At 41.9% G+C, this 20,041-nt stretch overlaps 1 protein-coding gene across 2 annotated transcripts; it reads left to right on the plus strand.

Moving 5' to 3' along the window:
• Positions 1-112: 112 nt before the first annotated feature.
• epn3b (epsin 3b) lies at positions 113-18,378 on the plus strand. 2 transcript variants are annotated; one of them, XM_044190122.1, is made up of 12 exons: positions 113-512; positions 5,308-5,524; positions 5,753-5,911; positions 6,572-6,655; positions 7,271-7,577; positions 8,704-8,822; positions 12,289-12,378; positions 14,756-14,879; positions 15,042-15,209; positions 15,312-15,407; positions 16,290-16,583; positions 16,676-18,378. In XM_044190122.1, the coding sequence occupies exons 2-12, from the start codon at positions 5,456-5,458 to the stop codon at positions 16,966-16,968; spliced, it is 1,803 nt and encodes a 600-aa protein (XP_044046057.1). In that variant the 5' UTR covers positions 113-512; positions 5,308-5,455; the 3' UTR covers positions 16,969-18,378. The 2 variants fall into 2 exon arrangements, with proteins under 2 accessions (XP_044046057.1, XP_044046054.1); XM_044190119.1 differs by having other exon boundaries at positions 117-512; positions 15,039-15,209.
• The last annotated feature ends 1,663 nt before the right edge of the window (positions 18,379-20,041 follow it).

A 20,041-nucleotide genomic window follows, 5' to 3' on the forward strand; every position in this document is an offset into this window, starting at 1 on the left:
AATATTCATTCTGTCTCATTCACTCCTCCACACTCACATCAGCGGATGATAGTAGGTTAACAGTACAGCTGACTCTGCAAACGACGCGCCCCCATCCCTGCCTCTCTTTTACGCTCCCCGCTGTGATTGCTGTGTGCTGCTGTGCGTGCGTGGCCTGCCGGTGCCGTATGCGTGTGTGGATGAGGCTGCCTGAGTGAGAGAGGGAGTGAGTGAGCCGTGTGCTGTGGCTTATCCTTGTCCTATGCGGATTTCACCACTGACTGCCTGCCCGAGCGGCTCGCATCACCCAGGGTAGACCGGGATTTAGACGCTGACATTCCCATTGAAAGGTTCCTAAAAACACTCACTGTTCGGCTCCTCTCTCGCGTTTGCCGGAAATAGGTGCGGGGGGATAACTGTGGTTGCCCTGCTTAGCCGATCCCAGCGGAGGGGTTATTATCGGGACGTGAGGAGGACATAGCAAAGAGGCGAGGATGCTCAGTGGACAAGGCGGGAGATGAGCAATGGGCAAGGTAAGCGACATGTTGCTGAAATGACGGGGGGGGGGGGGTACGCTGGGTAGTTCCTTGGATTTTTTGGGCCAAAAATGATCATTATAAATGGGAATATATACATGCAATCTTCAATATATTGCGCAATGTTGCCGACCTGTAACGCAGTGGTAGCCTCGCTACACATGGCAACCTGCACAGGGAATCCACCGCAAGTGTGTTTGTGTGTGTGTGTGTGTGTGTGTGTGGAGGTTGGATAATGCATTATGCAGACCCACCATGGGCACCCTCCTCCTCTCCATCGCCACCTGAAAGATACGGTACACCTGCTGTCACAGCACGCATGCGCAACCATAAACGTGGACGACGGGGTGACGTAGGTTCTCTGTGTTTGAGCAATTTGACGCATCAGACCGGATCATGTCAGTTCAGGATCTGGTGTGATAAATGTGTAGTATTTTAAGTTAAAATGTAGCTCAAGCATGCATTGTCCTATTCATCTGAGTAGCATCTACAGACAACTGTCTCCCTGGAGTTGAGCATCACGACTTGAGCTGATGATTTCATGGTGTTGGTGTTGGTCCATCTTGATTCAGTGACTGTGGCAAAGAGTGAATCTGTTTATTACACCCTGATGAGTCATTTAAATGTAGAGCTTAAAGCAGTTAATCAAAAAATGTGCCCATATCCCAGTAAAACCACCAAGGGTGCTGTCATTGGAGTTGTTCCATTATTCACAGAGCAGCTCCACAGTTTTTCCCTGGATGACTTCATCACCACGGTCTGTCTCTGTGCTGCATGAGACTTGATCAAATACACACATTAAGACTGAGCTGTACAATATTTCACACATAACTTATTAATTATGTTTCAAGGTGGATTTTGTACTTCTGGTTAGAGGACACATGTTGGTGTTTGTGGATTCACATATAAAATGGTGCACAGTCATTGTTGCTCTCGGACAATTTGTTGTAATATCTTAACTTTTGCTTAAGTCGCTTATTGGCCTGTCAAATAATCTCAATTAAAATGTTGCTAATTTTAGTGTTGTTTCTATCTGGTGTGGTCTGGACTCGTTGGATTCCTAATAGGAGAAATGGAAGAGGATGGCAGTATAGATGCTACAAGTCAAATAGCAATGGTTGAAAGTAACTAAGTACATTTACTCATGTATTGTACTTAAGTACAACTGTGAGATACTTTACTTGAGTGTTTCCGTTTGATGCTACTTTATACTTTTTCTCCACATTACATTTACTTAACAGCTAGAGTTACTAGTTATTTTTCAGATTAAGATTTTACATGAAAAAACACATCAGTTTGTCAAATATGATGCATTGTTATAGATTAAACTACAGTATATGAAGTAGCTAAAATTAGCTCTTCATCGACCAACTACAACATTACAGTGCAGCTTACATCTCAATGCAGCAATAATAATAATGGAATAATATAACACTGACAGGGGCCATGCTTCATAATGAATGCTTTTGCTACTTAAATACATTTTGTTGCTAATGCTTCTATACTTTTACATAAGTAAAATATTGTAAGGGAGTATTTGTAAAGTAAAGTGTTGGATTGCTTTTACTTAGATAGATGACTTTCTTCCACCACTGTCTGTCAAATAGTGACCGTTAGCAGTGTGGGGGCCAGCAGCACACGCGTGGTCCGGGGCTCACAATAATGCAGAAATGGGGAAATTCCTTTGTTACAAGGGTGGATGTATCTTGAATTTGGCATTATATAGCTACACATAAATAGCAACATAAATTCCTCTCTCACACACACACTCTTTCAGCTGATTCCATTACCTGGGATTCCTTTCCCTTGTCCACTCAATTTTTTTGATTAGAGTTGCCATGCGCACAGAGAAAGATCATATTACACACAATGTGAATTATCTGTTGTGGTGTGAGGGTCAGTTAAAGGGATAAAAGGAGCAATAGTTTCAAACACCTCTTACAGCACCAGCCTTTAATAACCTTTGTGTGTGTGTGTGTGTGTGTGTGTGTGTGTATGTGTGTGTGTGTGTGTGTGTCTATGTCCGAACAGAAAGCTGAAGATGATTATGCAGAAAGGTGATACTGGTTGAAGTTGCTGAGCTTCACTTTCTTCTTTATGCCCTTCATTCTCCCGCTCGCTCTCTCCCTCTCTGTCTCGCTGTCTCGCTGTCTCTGTTGCACTCTCAGACTCGTCCTCCTCTCGGAGCGTTCTGTCTGTGTCCCTGCTGTGTGCGTCTCAGTTCCCCTGTGCTTCTGCTGATGTTTGCTTTTCGGGCCGGCTGAGGCATCCTGTGTCTTGTGTCAGTGTGGCAACTGTCATGGAGCAGCAGTGGACAGTGACATTAAAGTTAAATCAATTTCAAAAGAATGCACAAGAGCCTTAAAAAAAGTCAGTAATTGTTAAATATAATTATTATTGTTTGTAGTCATGATTGTAGCAGTAGCAGTCTATTGATACTGTTTTATTATATTTTGTTTATTTCTGCCTTCATGATAGAGATGCACAGTGCAAACATAGGCTATAACATTCAATGATAATAAATCAATAATAAAAGCTATTTAAATGTGTGGAGGATTTTCTCTTCATCTCCAGCATGAACAAAATATGACTTTCAGGTGAAGCAGCTCGTTTTACTTCTGAAAAAGATGCTAGAAAAAATGCAACAAATACTGGGAGCTGAGGGAAAGCCTTTTACGGGTCTGTGCCCAGGAGCCCTTTTGTCTCATAATCCGAATGTGGCATAAAATTAATAAAAACTAAGTAAAATACATCATCAGATTACGACATTATTGCATAACCATTACTGCAAAACGGGATTTAGTCTTCATTCTCCTCATCCTTGTCTTATTACATCATCAAATAAAAATATACTGCACACTTTATGAAATATTGATTGATATAGCAAAACTGTACGTTATTGTATTATCTAGCAATTTGTTATACAAATGAGTTTCATCACAGAATTCAACCCATATAGAGAGATTTTTTAATACTTTGTCTGGGAGACATTATAGCCTGACTAATACTAATTTTTTAAGGCTAATACCGATATCGATATTTGAGTTTAAAACATAATAAATAATAATAATAATAAAACTTTATCAAACAAAGTACAAAGTGCTTCACATCTGATAATTATGTTTCTGCCTATATTTGTCTTTTACATAAACACAAAACATAAACAAACATTTCTGATAAGGAACTCCTACATTTCTTTCATGAATTCTGAGCAATATTTGTAGTTATTGGCTCACATATACGCAGATACCGACATATATGTGATAAGCTAATATTGGCCATTTGGTGAGACTCTACTAAACATGAAACTATCGATTGTTACAGACTTTGTAGTGGTTTAGTCTTGAATACAAAAACTTTAAAGTAAATCAGAAATTGTATATGCATGCACCCAGTTATCCCTAATTGAAACAAATGCATTATAATTCATACTGTAATTCATACACACTGGGGGTTTTTTGTTCAGAAAATGATCAGAAACACAGAAACAAGTGACTAAAGTATGTGAAGTTTACAGACAAAGCTCTCCTTGGAGATTGTGTTAGCTGCAGATGATGCACTGAGACACCCGGGAAGAAAATCTTAAGAAATAGAACACATCAGCTTAACTTTGTCAGTCAAAATGTAACTTACTTTAAAAAAAAGACAAGCTCATGATCAAAAGGATGGTTGATTTGAAAAGTATGACTATCTTTAACAATCTGACAGTTTAGTGAGCCGATGACTGATGAGACAAGGTTTAGTTTAGTGAGGTCACCCTAATTCAGCTTTGGTCTAGTGAGTTAAGTACGTTCTGTGTCAGTGATGGCTTAGTCACAGGGAGAGGGAGAAGTATCACAGGAACCCTTAATGATCAATTCCCGTGTGGCCTCTCTGAAATATTAATTTGGAAGAGAAAATGGGTTGTGTGTGTGTCTGTGTGGACACAGGCAGCTGCATGTGTGTGTGTGTGTTGGCCTGAATAAAATAAGCTACCAAGAAGCTTCATCAGACACCTGAGTGCCAGAGCACTGTATGACCTACTTCCTGAGTGGGCACCAATTATGAGCATCTCATTCTGACGCTATCGTCGGTCATCGTTATATTTGATAAATGTTTTCAAATTGACGTAAATAGCAAATAAATAAATCAGTGAGTGCAGCCTTTACCTTGACTCATTGTTTTAAGCCATGCTAGCGATATGGCCTCATAGATGGCAAGGGCGTTGAATGAATTGTAATAACTTTGGTGATCCCTTAACCTTTCATCTAGCGCCGTCATCAGGTCAAAATTTCAGCTTGTCCAATATTTTGGTTTACGACCAAATACCTGCTAAAGTAATGACATTCATAGTTTGTGTTTAATGCTAATGTTAGCATGCTAACACGCTAAACTAAGATGGTGAACATGGTGATCATTATACCTGCTTAAAATCACATGATGGCATTGTTATTATGAGTTAGAAATCATAGGAAAAAAGATGCTCCTTATAACTCCAGAACTTGTATCATCACGTTTTTAAGTTTTCTTCAGCATCAAAGTAATCCAGTGATAGTTGTCTGTACAGACATGGGTACATCGCAAACAGGAACTGCTAATAGATAATTCGGCAGACTTTTAATGGTGCAAGTTTGCCAAAATATAAACCAATATAGAGGGAAAAAACAGGGCTCAAGTTGTAGCCCACAGCATTACTCACTGAATCCTTGATCTAGTCTAGGCACTTCTGGCTTATTAGAGCAACCTTAAAAGAGTGAGAATGACTTGATGATTGTATTTTTAGTCATATATTGTCTTTATCTCTTTCTTACAGGGGCATCCTGTAACTCCTGACAGAGAAGAGGAGCCTTCATTGCCATAGATACCGCTCCTCTCCTCTCCCCCTTTCACCCCTTCTCTTCACCTGTTAAGCATTTGTTTTTTCACTTTCTATACCTCCACATTCTCCATCACCTGGCGCCATGACAACCTCAGCCCTGCGCCGGCAGGTGAAGAATATTGTGCACAACTATTCAGAAGCAGAGATCAAGGTATTATAAATGAACTCATTGTCATTGATGTGCAGCAGCTTTTATGTGTGAAGAAGGGTAAACTCCTTTAAATGAACATTGATGTTGAGTCACTTCAGAACAAAACTCTCTACTGCCTCTTGGAACTTCTCTGTTGTAAATCTCTCACTTTTTGATGACACTACTACTCTGGATGAGAGCGAACATTATATGCATGAAATGTAAGTATGAGATGTATGTGATGTGTAGGTTCGCGAGGCCACCTCAAACGATCCATGGGGCCCGTCCTCATCTCTCATGTCAGAGATCGCTGACTTGACCTTCAATGTGGTGGCGTTTGCTGAGGTCATGGGCATGGTGTGGAAACGCCTCAATGACAGCGGCAAGAACTGGAGACATGTGTACAAGGTGCCCTCATGAAAGACACAAGTTTCTGTCAGATTTGACTACTCAGTTTAATTATAAATCCTCTCTGTATATGTGTTTCTCTTCCTTTCTGCTAGCTTACTTTAGTTTTAACTGTTTCCTTAACTTCTCTCTGACTGATGGCCACTCCCCATCTCTTCCCTCCCTTCACCTTTCCCCTCTTTAATAATTTATTTAACTTTCTAGTTCTCTCCCTCCACAAACACACTTCACTTCACACTGCTTGTCTGCTGCTTCTTCTTTTGTCCCTCTGTGCCCCCTCTCCTCCAGCCCTGTCCTTTGTTCACATGTTTGTCTGAAAAACCTCAGCCACTTTCACTTTTTAGCCATGCTATCGGCATGGCTCGACAACTATCAGGTGGATTGCCATGAAGGTTTGTGCAGACATTTATGGTCCCCAGAGAATGAATCCTAATGACTTTGGTGATCCCCTGATGTTTCCTGTAGTGCCATGAGGTTCACATTGCCACCATGACTGTAGACTCTTACTCTTTTTATACCATTCTTTCCTGTATCCATCTCATTGCACATATCCCTACACAGTAGTTCTATTTAATAATTAACAACTACAATGTGTAGAATAGAGATGTAATGAAACACTAATTTTGGAGTACCAGTGCGGTAATGAGCATTTGCCTCCAGGCGCTGACTCTGTTGGATTACCTGCTGAAGACAGGATCAGAGAGAGTGGCCCAACAGTGCCGTGAGAACGCATTCACCATTCAGGTACTGGACCGCAACTAGAACCTCAGCAATCTGAACACCTCAGGAATAGAGCTGGTTTATTGTTTATTGTTCATTTGGATCGTCATTAGTTGTTACCTTGGCAACCACAACTCTTCCTAGGGTATATATTTAAAATAAGGTTTACAGTATAATCAGTGAATGTTACACTACATACAGTAAAAAATCACCATTGCACTTAACACAATAAAATTACATTTAAACACTGAATAGAACAATCTAGTAAAAAAAGTGTTATTAATATTATTATTATTATTATTATTATTATTATTATTATTATTATTTGTAACTGTTTATTTGTATGTCTTCCTTTTTAACTATATTCTTGAGATAAAATTGCAGAGTCAAGAGTAAATTATTTTTTCGATGACTGAAAAATACAGGCATTAACATTTTCAGAAAACAGTGAACAAACTATAATTTCTTAATATATACTCTGAATTTATGTTATCTTTTCTGATCAAACTGGGATGTCAACATTCCTGAGGATCCGATTATTGAGGTTTTCCTGCATGTTCTTAACGACAACTTGGATTGTACATTGTTTTAAAAGTTGTAGCTGATCGTGAAAATGTCTTTTGTCTACGTGTGGTTCAGACGTTACGTGACTTCCAGTACGTGGACCGCGACGGCAGAGACCAGGGGGCTAATGTGAGAGAAAAAGCACGCCAACTGGTGTGTCTGCTCCGGGACGAGGAGCGGCTCCGCCAGGAGAGGAGTCAAGCCCTAAAGACCAAGGAGCGAATGGCTGGGGGAGGCAGCGGAGGTGGCGGAGGGGGCGGGGGTGTGTACGGAGGTATCCCCCCATCTTACCACCCAGGCAGGCGAACAAGCCAGCCCAGCATGGCTGTACTATACGGGGAGGAGTTCAGTCGCTCCAGAGGCTCTCCATCCTCCTTTAACTGTGCGTATTGTGGCCATTTAAATCTGCAATAACTGATTTTTTTTCACCCTCTTTTAGTTCTGTTTTTTGGCCTCTACACTATATTCACCACCTAGTCTCTAACTGTGTCTGTCTGCTGTTTGGTGCTGAGCAGGGAGTGTACTGTGGGTTTTTATAGCCCCGTTTGTGACTGTCTCATCCCCTGCCTGGGAAACAGTTGAAAACCACTGTTTGAAAACACTTTTGATAAAGCATAAATCTGACCATTGTGTCGCTTGTCCAAGTAAGTTTTCTAGTGTGACGTCCTCTTCGCCTCATTGTGGTACACTAAGCCATAATGGGCTCTTTACTGCCCTGTTAGGCCAGATAGCTTATTTGACATTGGTGATAACCACTCTTGTAGTGTATGTTTTTTTCCCTCAATGGCCACAAGGGGCAACAATGAGCCCATTCCACACTCAAGCACAAACTTCAACAAGCGACACAAAGGTGAGATTTATGCTTTATCTGATGTGTTTACAAACAGTGTTTTTTGCGGTTTTACAAGAGAAAAGACTTTAAGGATAAGGACGTTAAACAGCAGCGCACAGCCGCTTCCCTTAGCTTTTTTTGGGACTAGGGTTTTTAGAGCATTTTCTCCGAGAACAGAGCCGGCTGCGGCTGAAAACGACGCTATGAGAGTCATGAGAGTCAACCAAAAAAGTTGCAGGCCGGACAGCTAAACAATGAGCTTAAACTCACTATAAAGCTCCGTAAAGCCGAGGGGAGCTGCAGATTCAGGTGATAATTTTCTGTAGGTTCATCACTACGAGTGACCCCTTTCACATCATCACACTGTTTTCACATTGTCATTTGATACATTGTTATTATAAAATATCGATTATAGCCACTTTAAAGTCTGAACCTATCTGGAGCACGGAACTATTTTATGTTTTGGCAATTGAAAGGCATTTTGTGCTGTAGTCCAGCACTTTGCCCAATCCACCACACAGATTATCAATACTGCAGCGTAGGCCTGGAAATTTTCAAATCAGCCCCGCACTTCCTGTGCTCCATGTCTCATGCATCCCCACATCAATCTGACCATTTTTCCTCACGCACTATTATTGCTTCCTCCCTCAAACTCCTTCACTTGTTGCCTCTGCAGCCTCATCCTCATCTCCTCGTGCGGCCTCAGACCTGGAGCAGGCTCGACCTCAGACCAGCGGGGAGGAGGAGCTGCAGCTCCAGCTGGCCTTAGCCATGAGCAGGGAGGAGAGTCAGAAGGTAAAACAACAAATATACACACACACATGATAATGTGTAATATCCTTGAGAGCATATACACTCTTCGTCTGTATTCGAGCCACACATGTCTCATTGCCTCTTGATGATTACAGTGAAGAAAATTTTATTACAAACATTCTGAACATTCGCCCACCTTCATCTAGCTAGCCCTTCCTTCCTCTGTTGCCATAGAGATGGATGAAGACACACATCTACAGATTGCTTTAAGCCTTAGCAAAAAACAGAGCATGAGCAGGACACACACACAGAAACACACCTCAATCTTTACCATTCAGTGTCCACAATTATTAACCATAGTGTCTGTGTATTTGATGATATGAAGTTAACTTGTTAACAGGAGCAGGGCCACGCCTCAACCACACCTCTAATTACCTGTCAAGCCTACTTATACCCGGTGTACCCTTCCTGCCCTGTTTGTCTCGGTTTTCTCGAGGACAGACAGACCGTGCTTTACGATCACTTTAAACTAAAAGCAAAATTTGTATCCATGGTAGTTTGACTACCGTGGATATTAAATTAATTCAAACAATCTCTACAATGACTTGTTTGAAACTGGCTATCCTCCAGCCACGCCACAGCAGTCAGACCACAGCCAAGAGTCCCAGCAGAGTTGCTTGCGATCCGTGGTTAACATACCACGATTCTCAGCCTCCTCCTTCATTTCCAACTGGTCTATACGCCGCCACACCCTCACCTCCCATCATCCCTAGGCCCGCGGACATCACCCTCATCCAGATCATGGAGCTTGGCTTTCTAAAGCAGACATCACCAGCACATTCAAAGTCTTGCCCATTCATCCAGCTTTCTGGTATTTTTTTCGGGGTTTGCTGGAAAGGAGTCTATTATTTTTCTGTGCGCGTCACCTTCGGTTGCAGAAGCAGTCCCAAGATCTTCGACTTTCAGAAGCCCTGTGCTGGATCCTGACTACAGAGTCCCTTACATACTCCATTTTCTTGACAACTTTCTCGTCGTCACCCCACCATCCTCACCTCCAGCCTCTAGCACCTTCATCAGGTTCTTAGGCATCACCCTGGACTCAATGTCCTTCCAGGCATCTCTGCCCTCAGAGAAAATACAGCTCATCACTTTGCTACTGTCAAACTATCTCCTGGCAGACAGTTGCACCAAACACCACCTACTAGCCCTCCTTGGCCACCTCAATTATGCCATTCATATAATTCCACAAGCAAAATCCTTCCTGTTCAACCTCTTAATCAAAGCTGCAGCCTCCCCCTCTCTCCACGATAGAGTCGTCCTGGATGATGCATGCAAAATGGAAATGTGTCTGTGGCAACATTTCCTGTCTTCTTGAAATGGCATTTCCTTCTTCTATGACGACATTATCACTCAACCCGAGGGCATTCAACTGTACACAGACGCAGCTCCTTCCATTTCCGTTTTGGTGGCTACTATGGAGGGAAATGGTTTGCTTCAGCTTGGCCCTCAGAGTTGAAATCTCTAGACTCAGAGTCCCGCTCTCCTTTGTCTGTGCTTCACAAGCTATACCCCATTGTCATAGCAGCCATTCTTTGGGGGCATGAATGGTCTAGGAAGTCAATACTCATCCACTCCAATAACACAGCAGTTGTAGAGATCCTCTTTCTCAAGCCATCATGCAGTTCATTTGCAGACTCACACTAATCTCGGGTCAACATCAGTTCATCCTCAGGGCAGTCCACATTCCTGGCTACCACAGTAGCATTGCTGATTCATTGTCTTGTTTCTCATTTCAGAAATTCAGAAACTTGGCCCCAGAATAGGATTTTCATCCCATACCAGTCCCACCGTTTTCAGCCACAACACAACTAGCTCCACAGCTGAGAAACCTCTCTGCACACTTCACAAGACATCATCCTTAACAGCCTCGCCCCAAGCACTCTCTCAGCCTACCTAACTTGCTGGAATTCTTTCAAGGCGTATCACGCCACATAAAAGCTGTCATTTCCCTCTCTGGACGTCATGTCCATCTGCAATTTTATCACCCATGCTCATTCCATCCAAAAAATCCGGTCCTCAACCATCCAGACCTATTTAGCAGGAATCAACTTCTTTTGCAAACTAGTCACTGGCCTCCATTGTCCTTCTACCTCCCATACCCACGTTACAATGTTAATCAAAGGCTTGTGGAAACAGGAACCTGTTCTCATGGCCAGACACTTACCACTCACTTCAGACCTTCTCAGTGTATGCATCCATTCTCTAAGCTCAGGCTACATATCCCCTATGGTTGACTTAACCCTAGAATCCATGTTCTTGCTGGCTTTTTTTGGCTTCCTGATGTGCCCCTAATTCGCCTCGTCTTTATCCGCCTATAATCCTTCTCATCATCCCAGTCTATCCGACATCACCATCCACACTTCTGACTCTCTCGTATTCACGCTCCAAAGTAGTAAAACAGATCAATTGGGAGTTTCTTTCCCCATCTATCTTTTTCGCCTCAACTCCTATCTCAGCCCATACGAGCCACTAACCAAATACATCAGCTCAAGGTACGCCACCAACTCACTGTTGTGAGAAAAAATGGCCTCTCGATTCTGGTTCCAGAAGCTTTTACACAGAGTCCTCTGCACTTCAGGCATATCTTCAGAACACTATTCAAGCCATTTCTTCCGCACTGGTGCAGACAGACTGGACATCTCAGATCACACCATCCAGGTCCTCGGCCGCTGGTCTCAGGCATATTGCTCCTACATCCGCAACAATCTTGACGATCTCCACCAAGCCCACACTCAACTCAGTGCAATATAATCTGACTCTTTTTGGGGCCCGTAATCACCTTGGGTGGATCCACCCCTGAGACGGAACCCCCCACACTTCCCCCACCACCCGGTCTTCAGTACATCCTCCCAGACCAGCCTAACAGACAACATCCCTCTTCCTTCATCACCCCTCCCTTTACATCCATCCATCTGTCCTCAACATTCTTCTACCTTCTGAATGTCCATTAAACCTTTAAATGGCATATATTTGTGCTGTGGTCTTTGCTAGGAAAATGGCTTTTACAGCTTAACTAAAATGCGTCTCTGTGGCCATCTAATGCTTCTTTCCTAATTTTTCCTTCCTTATTTTCCTTCCTCTCCAGAACCTCTTGTTTTATCTGGCTCTCAAACTGTTCAGATTTTATTTTCCTCATCTCTCCTCCTTTAGCAGTGCTCCTATTTTTACATCTCTCTTTTCTCACACAACTAATATTTAAACTTCTGCATATAAAACATTCTCTGCATTCTTTCTCTCTGCTTTGCTCTATACCAGCTTCTGCGCTTTGTCGACTAAATATTTCAACAGCACAAAAAAGCCATCAGTGCTGCCTTCGTTTTGCTGGGGCCAAAACCAAAGATTGTTTCACTGACGCTGGTGTGTATGTGAGTGTGTGTGTGTGTGTGTGTGTATCCACGCTCATTGCCGTGCCGATAATGTTGATGATGTCATGATACCGCCCCTGCAGGAACAGTGTTGTCGCCAAGGAGACGAGTCTCTGTTACAGAAGGCCCTGGATGAGAGCAGGAGAGAGAGCCAGTCAGGGACACAGGAGGAGGTGAGTTTAAAAACGTGTGTGTGCTGTACAAGATGTGCGTGTGGGTGCATGCATGCTACATGAGTGCATGTTTGCATGGAGAGGTGAGCGGGTGCATTTGTAGGTGGCTGTTGGCAGGCATTTAGAGAATGAAGTGGAGTTTACAGTGCGGACTGTGCGATAGGGAGGGAAAAGAGACGAAAAGACATAGATCAGCATAATGAGGGAGGTTTGAGAGAGAAACAGTAGAGAGCTGAGAGAAGAGAAAGAGGTGCCTGCTGAATGTTAATGACTTTTTTCTTGTCTAACCGTGAGCTCAGCATGACATTTCCCTGAGAGCATACTCCTTATCTTGTAGCGCGCCAGCTCCCTCACTCACTGGCCTGTCAACAAGCCAATCCGAGTCACCAGCTGCCTTATATAAAGGTCCCTATGGCTTGTAATTGGTTATATTATGCTGCTTATTAGAATTCCTAGTACTTTCAGGTGCTCCATAGAAAAAAGCATGGACATAAAGGACCAGGAAAAAAACAGTAATTCCTAACGTAATTCCTGACATATTCACAAGGTCAGATACACGTCATAGATCATCATGTCTTATATCATAATTGTTTTGGCCTTCTATCTGATGCTTAAATTTAGTACAATATACAGTGGGTGTCACAAGATTAAAGATCAATTAGAGAAAGATCCCTTTCAGACATGGTTTAAAACATATAGAAATAAAAAATATAAAAATACTCCATTTGGAATTATAGTTTGTGTCAATAACTTTGTTGAAAATTCTTAATTCTGTAGAATTATATCTACTGCTTCTCCCTCATTTAAAAATCAAAATCCTGCTGGTACATCCACGTGTTAAACTCAGATTTAATGTAAGCACAGAGAAACTTTCCCTCTTCAGCAGATGAATGTGAAAACAGCTTCCATGTGTCAAACTGTGCACACACATCATTCTGTACAGTGAAGCTCAAACATCCAAGTGAAGGAACAATAAGCAAAACACACTTTTGACTGGAGGAGGACTTTAAATTGCCAACATTAAACAAACTATTGAAAAGAAACATTTACAATAAAATTAAAATTAAAATTTCAGTCAGACAAACTTTCAGGTTTCACATGTAAATTCACATAATTTAACACACAGTTAGCAAATGTTAAACCGATTTTTTTTTTAAATATGAATGATAGCACATTTTAGCTGCAAATCAACCAAATAGAAACCCCATGACCATTCTCCCTACACTTACAAAGTTTAGATTGTAGCTTGATAGTGCAGCATTGACAGATCCAAGAGAGGTAGAAGAGAGATGATATATGTGGTAATATGTGGATGTTGCTGTTAAATGGTATATATGGAGCCATTGTTTCTGTCTAAAGGATAATCATGATGTTGACATGTGATGTGTTTGTGTACATGAATGTAAAGTATGGCAAATTTAATTTCAATTAACAGTAATTCAAAAAAATATTAGGTGCCTTTTTTTCATGCACTTATTTATGTGCTAAAATTAAACTACCTGATAATGTTAATATATGTTCTTACTGTATATGACTCCACATGAGCAATTTTTATGTTATCACATTTCCAAACACTCACTTAACATGTCAACATAATGCATGATGAACGTGACAACCTCACATATGTTAACATATCGTGTGATAAATGAAAGATATTCTTTCATGTGAAATGTCTTGTTTGTGTGTAAATCACCAAAAGGCTTATAATTGATAAATCAAGGCTGCTGCTGTGTAAAATGGTTTTAATTATATCAACATTTTGTTTATACTGCACTGTATGTACACAAAGTAAAGATCCCTCAAATGTGGATGTGTTGTTACAGTGATATGTGTATGACCATATTATCGTATTTCAAACATCCACTTTTCATGAGTTTCCAGCTTTGTGATAATGGCACTTTTTTCAGAAATTCATTTTGATTTTTTAAATGGTTTATTTAAGCTTAAGAAGTATGAGAATTTTCTCAGCCCATAAAGAAACTCTGTCCTTCAGTGTATCTGAAAAATTCCAAATGATCACATTTGGAGATACAAGGTTTTCATTAGATAAAGTTTTAACTAAAACAACATCAGGGAAACATTTAAGCAATGTTTCCTCTTCACAGACATTTACACCACTAATTCTGTCTCAACTACTTCGCTTAACAAAGAGCTGCCTTGCTGGAGGTCTAAATAGTGTTTTAAAGTATGTGTCACATGTATTATATAATCACAGTAACTGTATCTGTTCCCATACGCTCCACAGATCTCAACAGAGTTGAATATGTTTTATCAGGCTCTTATTAAGAGTCTTGCGTGGCTCAAAAACCCATCCAGTAACACAAACCTGAGAATGTTGGGCACAGATTTAAAGAAAGCCTTTTTGCTCCCTCTTTAGTCAGCCATGCTGGACCTGGTGGACATATTTGGCCCCTCATCTGAGGCCCCACCTCTGCCTACTGACCCTTGGAACTCTGCCCAACCCACCTGTGATGTCACCTCTGACCCCTGGGACTCTGTAGGTGGGTGGCTCATCACAGACACACATACATGCTCACACATAAGGCCAGTATGATGCTAGACCTACTGTACCATCTCTTTTTCCTCTCAGATTCTGGGAGTTTGTATGTTTTTAACACTTTAACATACTGAGTTTTGTGTTTTTCCATCTCTCTTCATAGCAGTCCACTCCAGCACTCCTGTGATTGGTAGCCCTTGGACGGCTCCTCCCACGTCCTCCAACGTGTCCAATCCTTGGGCTCCATGCGCCGACGCACGCACAGACCCCTGGGAAGCAGCGCCGGTCTCCTCCAGTCCTGTCAATCATGAGTGGGACAGCCCGACAGACGGAGGTACCTTTCACAAACAACAGGCTCATTAAAATGCATTTACATTGTAGTTTTCAGTGTCGGCCCAAATATTTAAGATTGTACTGTTTTCAATTTGTCATGCAGGTGGTGATGGGACAGATCCATTCTCTGAACAGGAAGAAGAGAAGCCCAAACAAGAGGTTCCTCAAATGTCCTCCCCTCAACCTGCTAGTCCTACAGGTAGTGTAGTACAAGACAGGCAGACGTTCTGTGGATGTTACTGTATATCTGGATCTTACAGAAGCAATAAGTCTCCTGCATTGACAGTGGTTGGACAGAAAAAAGTCTTATTCCAGCCTGAGCCAATGGACAGCTGGTAGACTGACTAAAACTTTACTTACTGTAGTGCAGTAACACCAAAGGTGTGGTGTTTTATTATTCACATTTAGCATGTATTGTAATGCAATGCATTAAATGTCCCATGGATGGACACAGTAACAAGAACACTGGTACAATTTAATGTAGTCTAATACAACATCGCTGTAACAAATGCCTGTATTACCTTTGTGAGACTTATAATATTACATTTTATTTCAGACTACACCTCTCTGAACCAGTCTTAACAAAAACTGAACATTACAAGCATCAGAGAGGCAGTTAGTTTACAACTATTGTAATGGATTGCATTATAATGTACAGGAAGGAGTCCTTGTTATTGCATCCACTTGTTACCACGTATCTTATACAGATGGGTGAAAAAAACCTGAGTAATTGGATGAAGAAACATAACAAATTCATAACCTTCCTTGTAGGGCACGACTGAATGGCTTTAAAATGATGTGAATCATAGGCTATGGCCTTCACAGTCACCAGATTTCAAGCTAGTTGAGATAAAGTGGGAAGGTTTTGGAGCAACATGTTAGACAGTGCTCTCCACCACACAAAAACACAATATGAGCGACGAGGAGTAATGAAGCTGTTCTGGAGCTAACTACTTCATTGTGCACAAGACCCTCCATGTTGGGTTTTCCTTTAATTTGTCACCTGCAGCATACAACATCACACTGCTTCATATCTTCTCACTAACTATTATTTAAAACCTTTTTTGTTTTCCTGGTGCAGACTCAGAGCTGTTTGGGGTAAAGGCAGATTCTGACCCATTTGCTGAAGCAGATTCCAAGCCAGATCCGTTTGGGACTGACCCTCCGGTGAAACCCCAGGTCAACGGACGAGAGTCGGCTAGCCCAGAGATGTTTGATCTGTCCCGGCTAGCACCCCCGCTCAGCACCCCGCCTACACGTGTGTGTCGAACCCCAGAGGCCTTCCTGGGACCTACGGGGGCCTCGCTGGTCAATTTAGACGCACTGATACCCTCCAACCCCCCTAGCAAGATGCAGAACAACCCCTTCCTCTCAGGTAACAAATAACTCCTCAAGAACTCACACACTGTACTTACGGAAACATTACTGTGATATTATTAAAACATTTTCCCAATTCTGTCTTCTCAGGTCTGAGTGCTCCGTCTCCCACCAACCCCTTCCACTGCGACCAGCCTCGCCTCACCCTCAACCAAATGCGACCATCCTCTACATCCCCACTGCCCCCTCACATGCTCTCTTACAGCCCGTCGCTGCCCCTCCCCCTGCACCACCAGCCACCCATCCTCCCCTCCTCTCTCACACAACCTCCTGCCGGACTCCTAGACCTTCCCTCCAACCTCCCACAGCCTCTGCTCCCCCTTTCTCCACGACCAGCACCCCGCACTCAGTCACAGACACACAGCCACAACCCCTTCCTCTGAGACTCCTGCGTCTCTTTCAGGCTCTGGCCTGCAAAGGGAGACGACAGAATGGACTCTTTTTGGATGAATCTATGCTGACTACAATGAGACTAGTTTAAATGAGCCTGAACTGGACTGCGGATTCCTGGTCTGATGTCATTGTGCACACTTGAAGCGGATCAATCTTGGACTGGATATATTTGTGTCTGTCTAAAGACACATCAGCTGCTAAATAACCTGTACTCTTGAAGAAAAGCGAACTCACGCGTGCGCACACACACACACATGCACTCAGGCACACATAAAGGTGCACAGACACAAACATGCACGCACCACCAAACTAACAGGGTGTATCTCACCAGTCCCTTTGATGCCTTTTTCCTCATCAACAGTGACAACTCCGAGCAACCTTTGACTACAGAGACAGAACTGTTCCTTTAGAAGACTGAGATGAAGCCACATACTTTGATTGTCCACCGAGATTCACAAGGATCCTTACCGCTGCTGCTTCACCGACGAAAGCATGAATGCATCCCACCCCTGAGACTCCAAACTATTGTATTCTGCTGAGCACCTGAGATGAATCCTCTACTTCTGATGGGTCAAATAGTATCTTGAGCTTCATTGGCATAGTTGAACCACTGGAGAAGGCCCATCAGTGTGTTACTGTAAGATTCAAGACAGCATTCAGCACTGTTCAAGAACTAATTGACTCAGGTATCCCTTCCTACATATACATGATGATATCTATTTTGCATTGCCTTGTTACCTTGCCGTATCAATAGCATCTGGTCCTAAGTTAGTTATGTTATTTGTACTTTAAGGCAAGCAGCCCCAAAAGGATCCAGATGGATTCAAAACTGGACTAAACCAGCCTAAACTAGACCTTACTGTCTCAATCTGGACCTAAACTGATCACTGATTGTACCCTATCGGACCCGCGTGCCTGTCTCTACAGCTGACCCACAATGCATTCCCGGCTGGTTGATATTGGCGCCATTAAGGAGGACCTCAGGGAGACCGCTGTGTCCCTCCTCCAATGAGATTCAACCTTAGTGAATGGAAAGGTATTATAACCACAGGGAGATCAATGACTTTATTTCAGATGAGAGCATAAAAATGAGGGATGAAGAGATAAAGGAGGAGGGAGGCATAAAGGAAAGATAGGGAAGTAAGGTAAAATTATTACAGATAATAAACTAATGTATTGAGCAGTAGCTCCTCTCCTCTGCTCCTCGTTCACTTTTGTTTTAGGAACAAAAGAATCTGACAAGGCGAGATGTTTGGTCATCACTGCACTGAACCTGGACTTGAATGTGAAACGCCTGCTGAAAGATACACGCAGTCTTAGTACATATGTATTTAACAGAATGATACCTATAAAGTATTATGAAATATTATACCAATAAATGAATGGTGTTTGCATTATAATTTCTGAAGTGTTCATATGAGTCATTGATGAGTTATTTGTTTGTTTTTTCATTGTTACACATTCAGATAATTGCTGTGTAGGCTACACTTAAACAGCACACATTTGTGTTACATACTTTAAGGCCTCCGTTTAAAACGAAGCTTAAAACAAAGTGCATGTCAGATTGTTTAACTGGCAGAGTTTAAACTTCTCTTTTTTCATTCTTCACACACTTGTGCACTGTTATCCCTGTTTAACTGGTACTGCCAACTTAATTTGTCTGCATTTTTTTAATAGTTATTGTTCTCCTAAAAAGTAGCTAGAATTGAACATCAATCACAGATAAGGATAAAGCACAACACTCTTTGTAGTAAAGATGCAAAAACATTATTTATCAGCATTAAGACATGTATAAAGGAAAATAAAATGACTCAGGATTAGCACATTAACAATAGAGAGGTTTAGCATTTTTTGGTACTATTAAAAGCACAATAACCAGATTTATCCTAATTCTCAATTTGCTAGACTGTTTTGATATATATAAATGCAGGAAATAAATGTTATACATATACATTTTTTTTTTATTTAATTTGTTTACATTGTGTCCCCCCAGACTTCTAAAACCAAACCTAAGCTCTTGATATGCGGGATATGATGACACTAGCTAATCTGGTTTTCTCTGATTCTAAACTGTGTGGGTCACAAAGTAAGAGACAGCCAGCAGTTTTAATTCATGATATGACATTGAGCTTCAGCCCTCAGTAAACTGCTCCCATATAGAGTCAGCCTGCGGGCTCCTCTCACAATCAGGTGTATATTCCAGTACGACCAATGAGTTTATTTAACAATGAAATGCGTGCATAGAGTGGGACAGACTTAAAAGTAGTTTGGGTGTCTTATATAAATGACAAAATCCTTATTGGCGCCCTTCTAGCTGGTGGCACCTTAGGCAACACCCTAGCTCACCAATGCCTGAAAACAGTCCTGCTATGAGCTATATGTTTTGGTCGCAAGGTATATTATATCTGTTGTTTCTCCATTTTAAAAAAAAAAACCCTGCAGTAATTGATTTTTGTGGCCACTTGGCAGCAGCTGTAACAAGCTGTGAACACAACATTGACATATCATCACATTTTAAGTCGATGGCGAGCTTGTTAGCAAACAGTTGCTTATTTACACATCCAGCAGTTACAGAACAGTATCATTAATTTTGAGTCTTGAGTGTTTCTGGCCACCTGATGAATGTAAAGCCAATATTCACTCTCTCTTAGCTCTGTTTTGGTCTCCACCAACTCCTGAGGGAAATATCTGGCTCTTTAGCTGCTAAATGCTCCTCTATGTTCACCAGCTAGTCACTAACCATCTGCTGTTTGGTGCTGAGCAGGTGGTGTACAGTGGGTTTCTTAGAGCTTTTTCAGCTCAACGGCTGCGGCCGATAATGACCAGAGAGAGTGAGCCAACAGTAAAGGTGCGGGCTGGACAGCTAAACAATGAGCTGAAACTTACTATAAAGAGGGGAGCTGCAGATTCAGGTGATAATTCTCTGTTGGTTTATCACTACGAGCGACCCCTTTCACATCGTCACACTGTTTTCACATTATCATTACATACATTGCTATTATAACAATAGGGGGACATGCGGACACCCATTTTTACCATGTAAACATGTCTGTGAGGTTCGGC

The sequence above is a fragment of the Siniperca chuatsi genome, linkage group LG3, assembly GCF_020085105.1.
Source record: "Siniperca chuatsi isolate FFG_IHB_CAS linkage group LG3, ASM2008510v1, whole genome shotgun sequence".
Classification (NCBI taxonomy): domain Eukaryota; kingdom Metazoa; phylum Chordata; class Actinopteri; order Centrarchiformes; family Sinipercidae; genus Siniperca; species Siniperca chuatsi.

Excerpts from the sequence above, each read along its gene's own strand:
- epn3b (XM_044190119.1), top strand. The coding sequence starts at position 5,456 with ATGACAACCTCAGCCCTGCGCCGGCAGGTGAAGAATATTGTGCACAAC. Across the intron at positions 5,525-5,752 it reads ATTCAGAAGCAGAGATCAAG|GTTCGCGAGGCCACCTCAAA; the intron begins GTATTATAAATG and ends TGTGATGTGTAG. Across the intron at positions 15,408-16,289 it reads TCAACCTGCTAGTCCTACAG|ACTCAGAGCTGTTTGGGGTA; the intron begins GTAGTGTAGTAC and ends TTCCTGGTGCAG.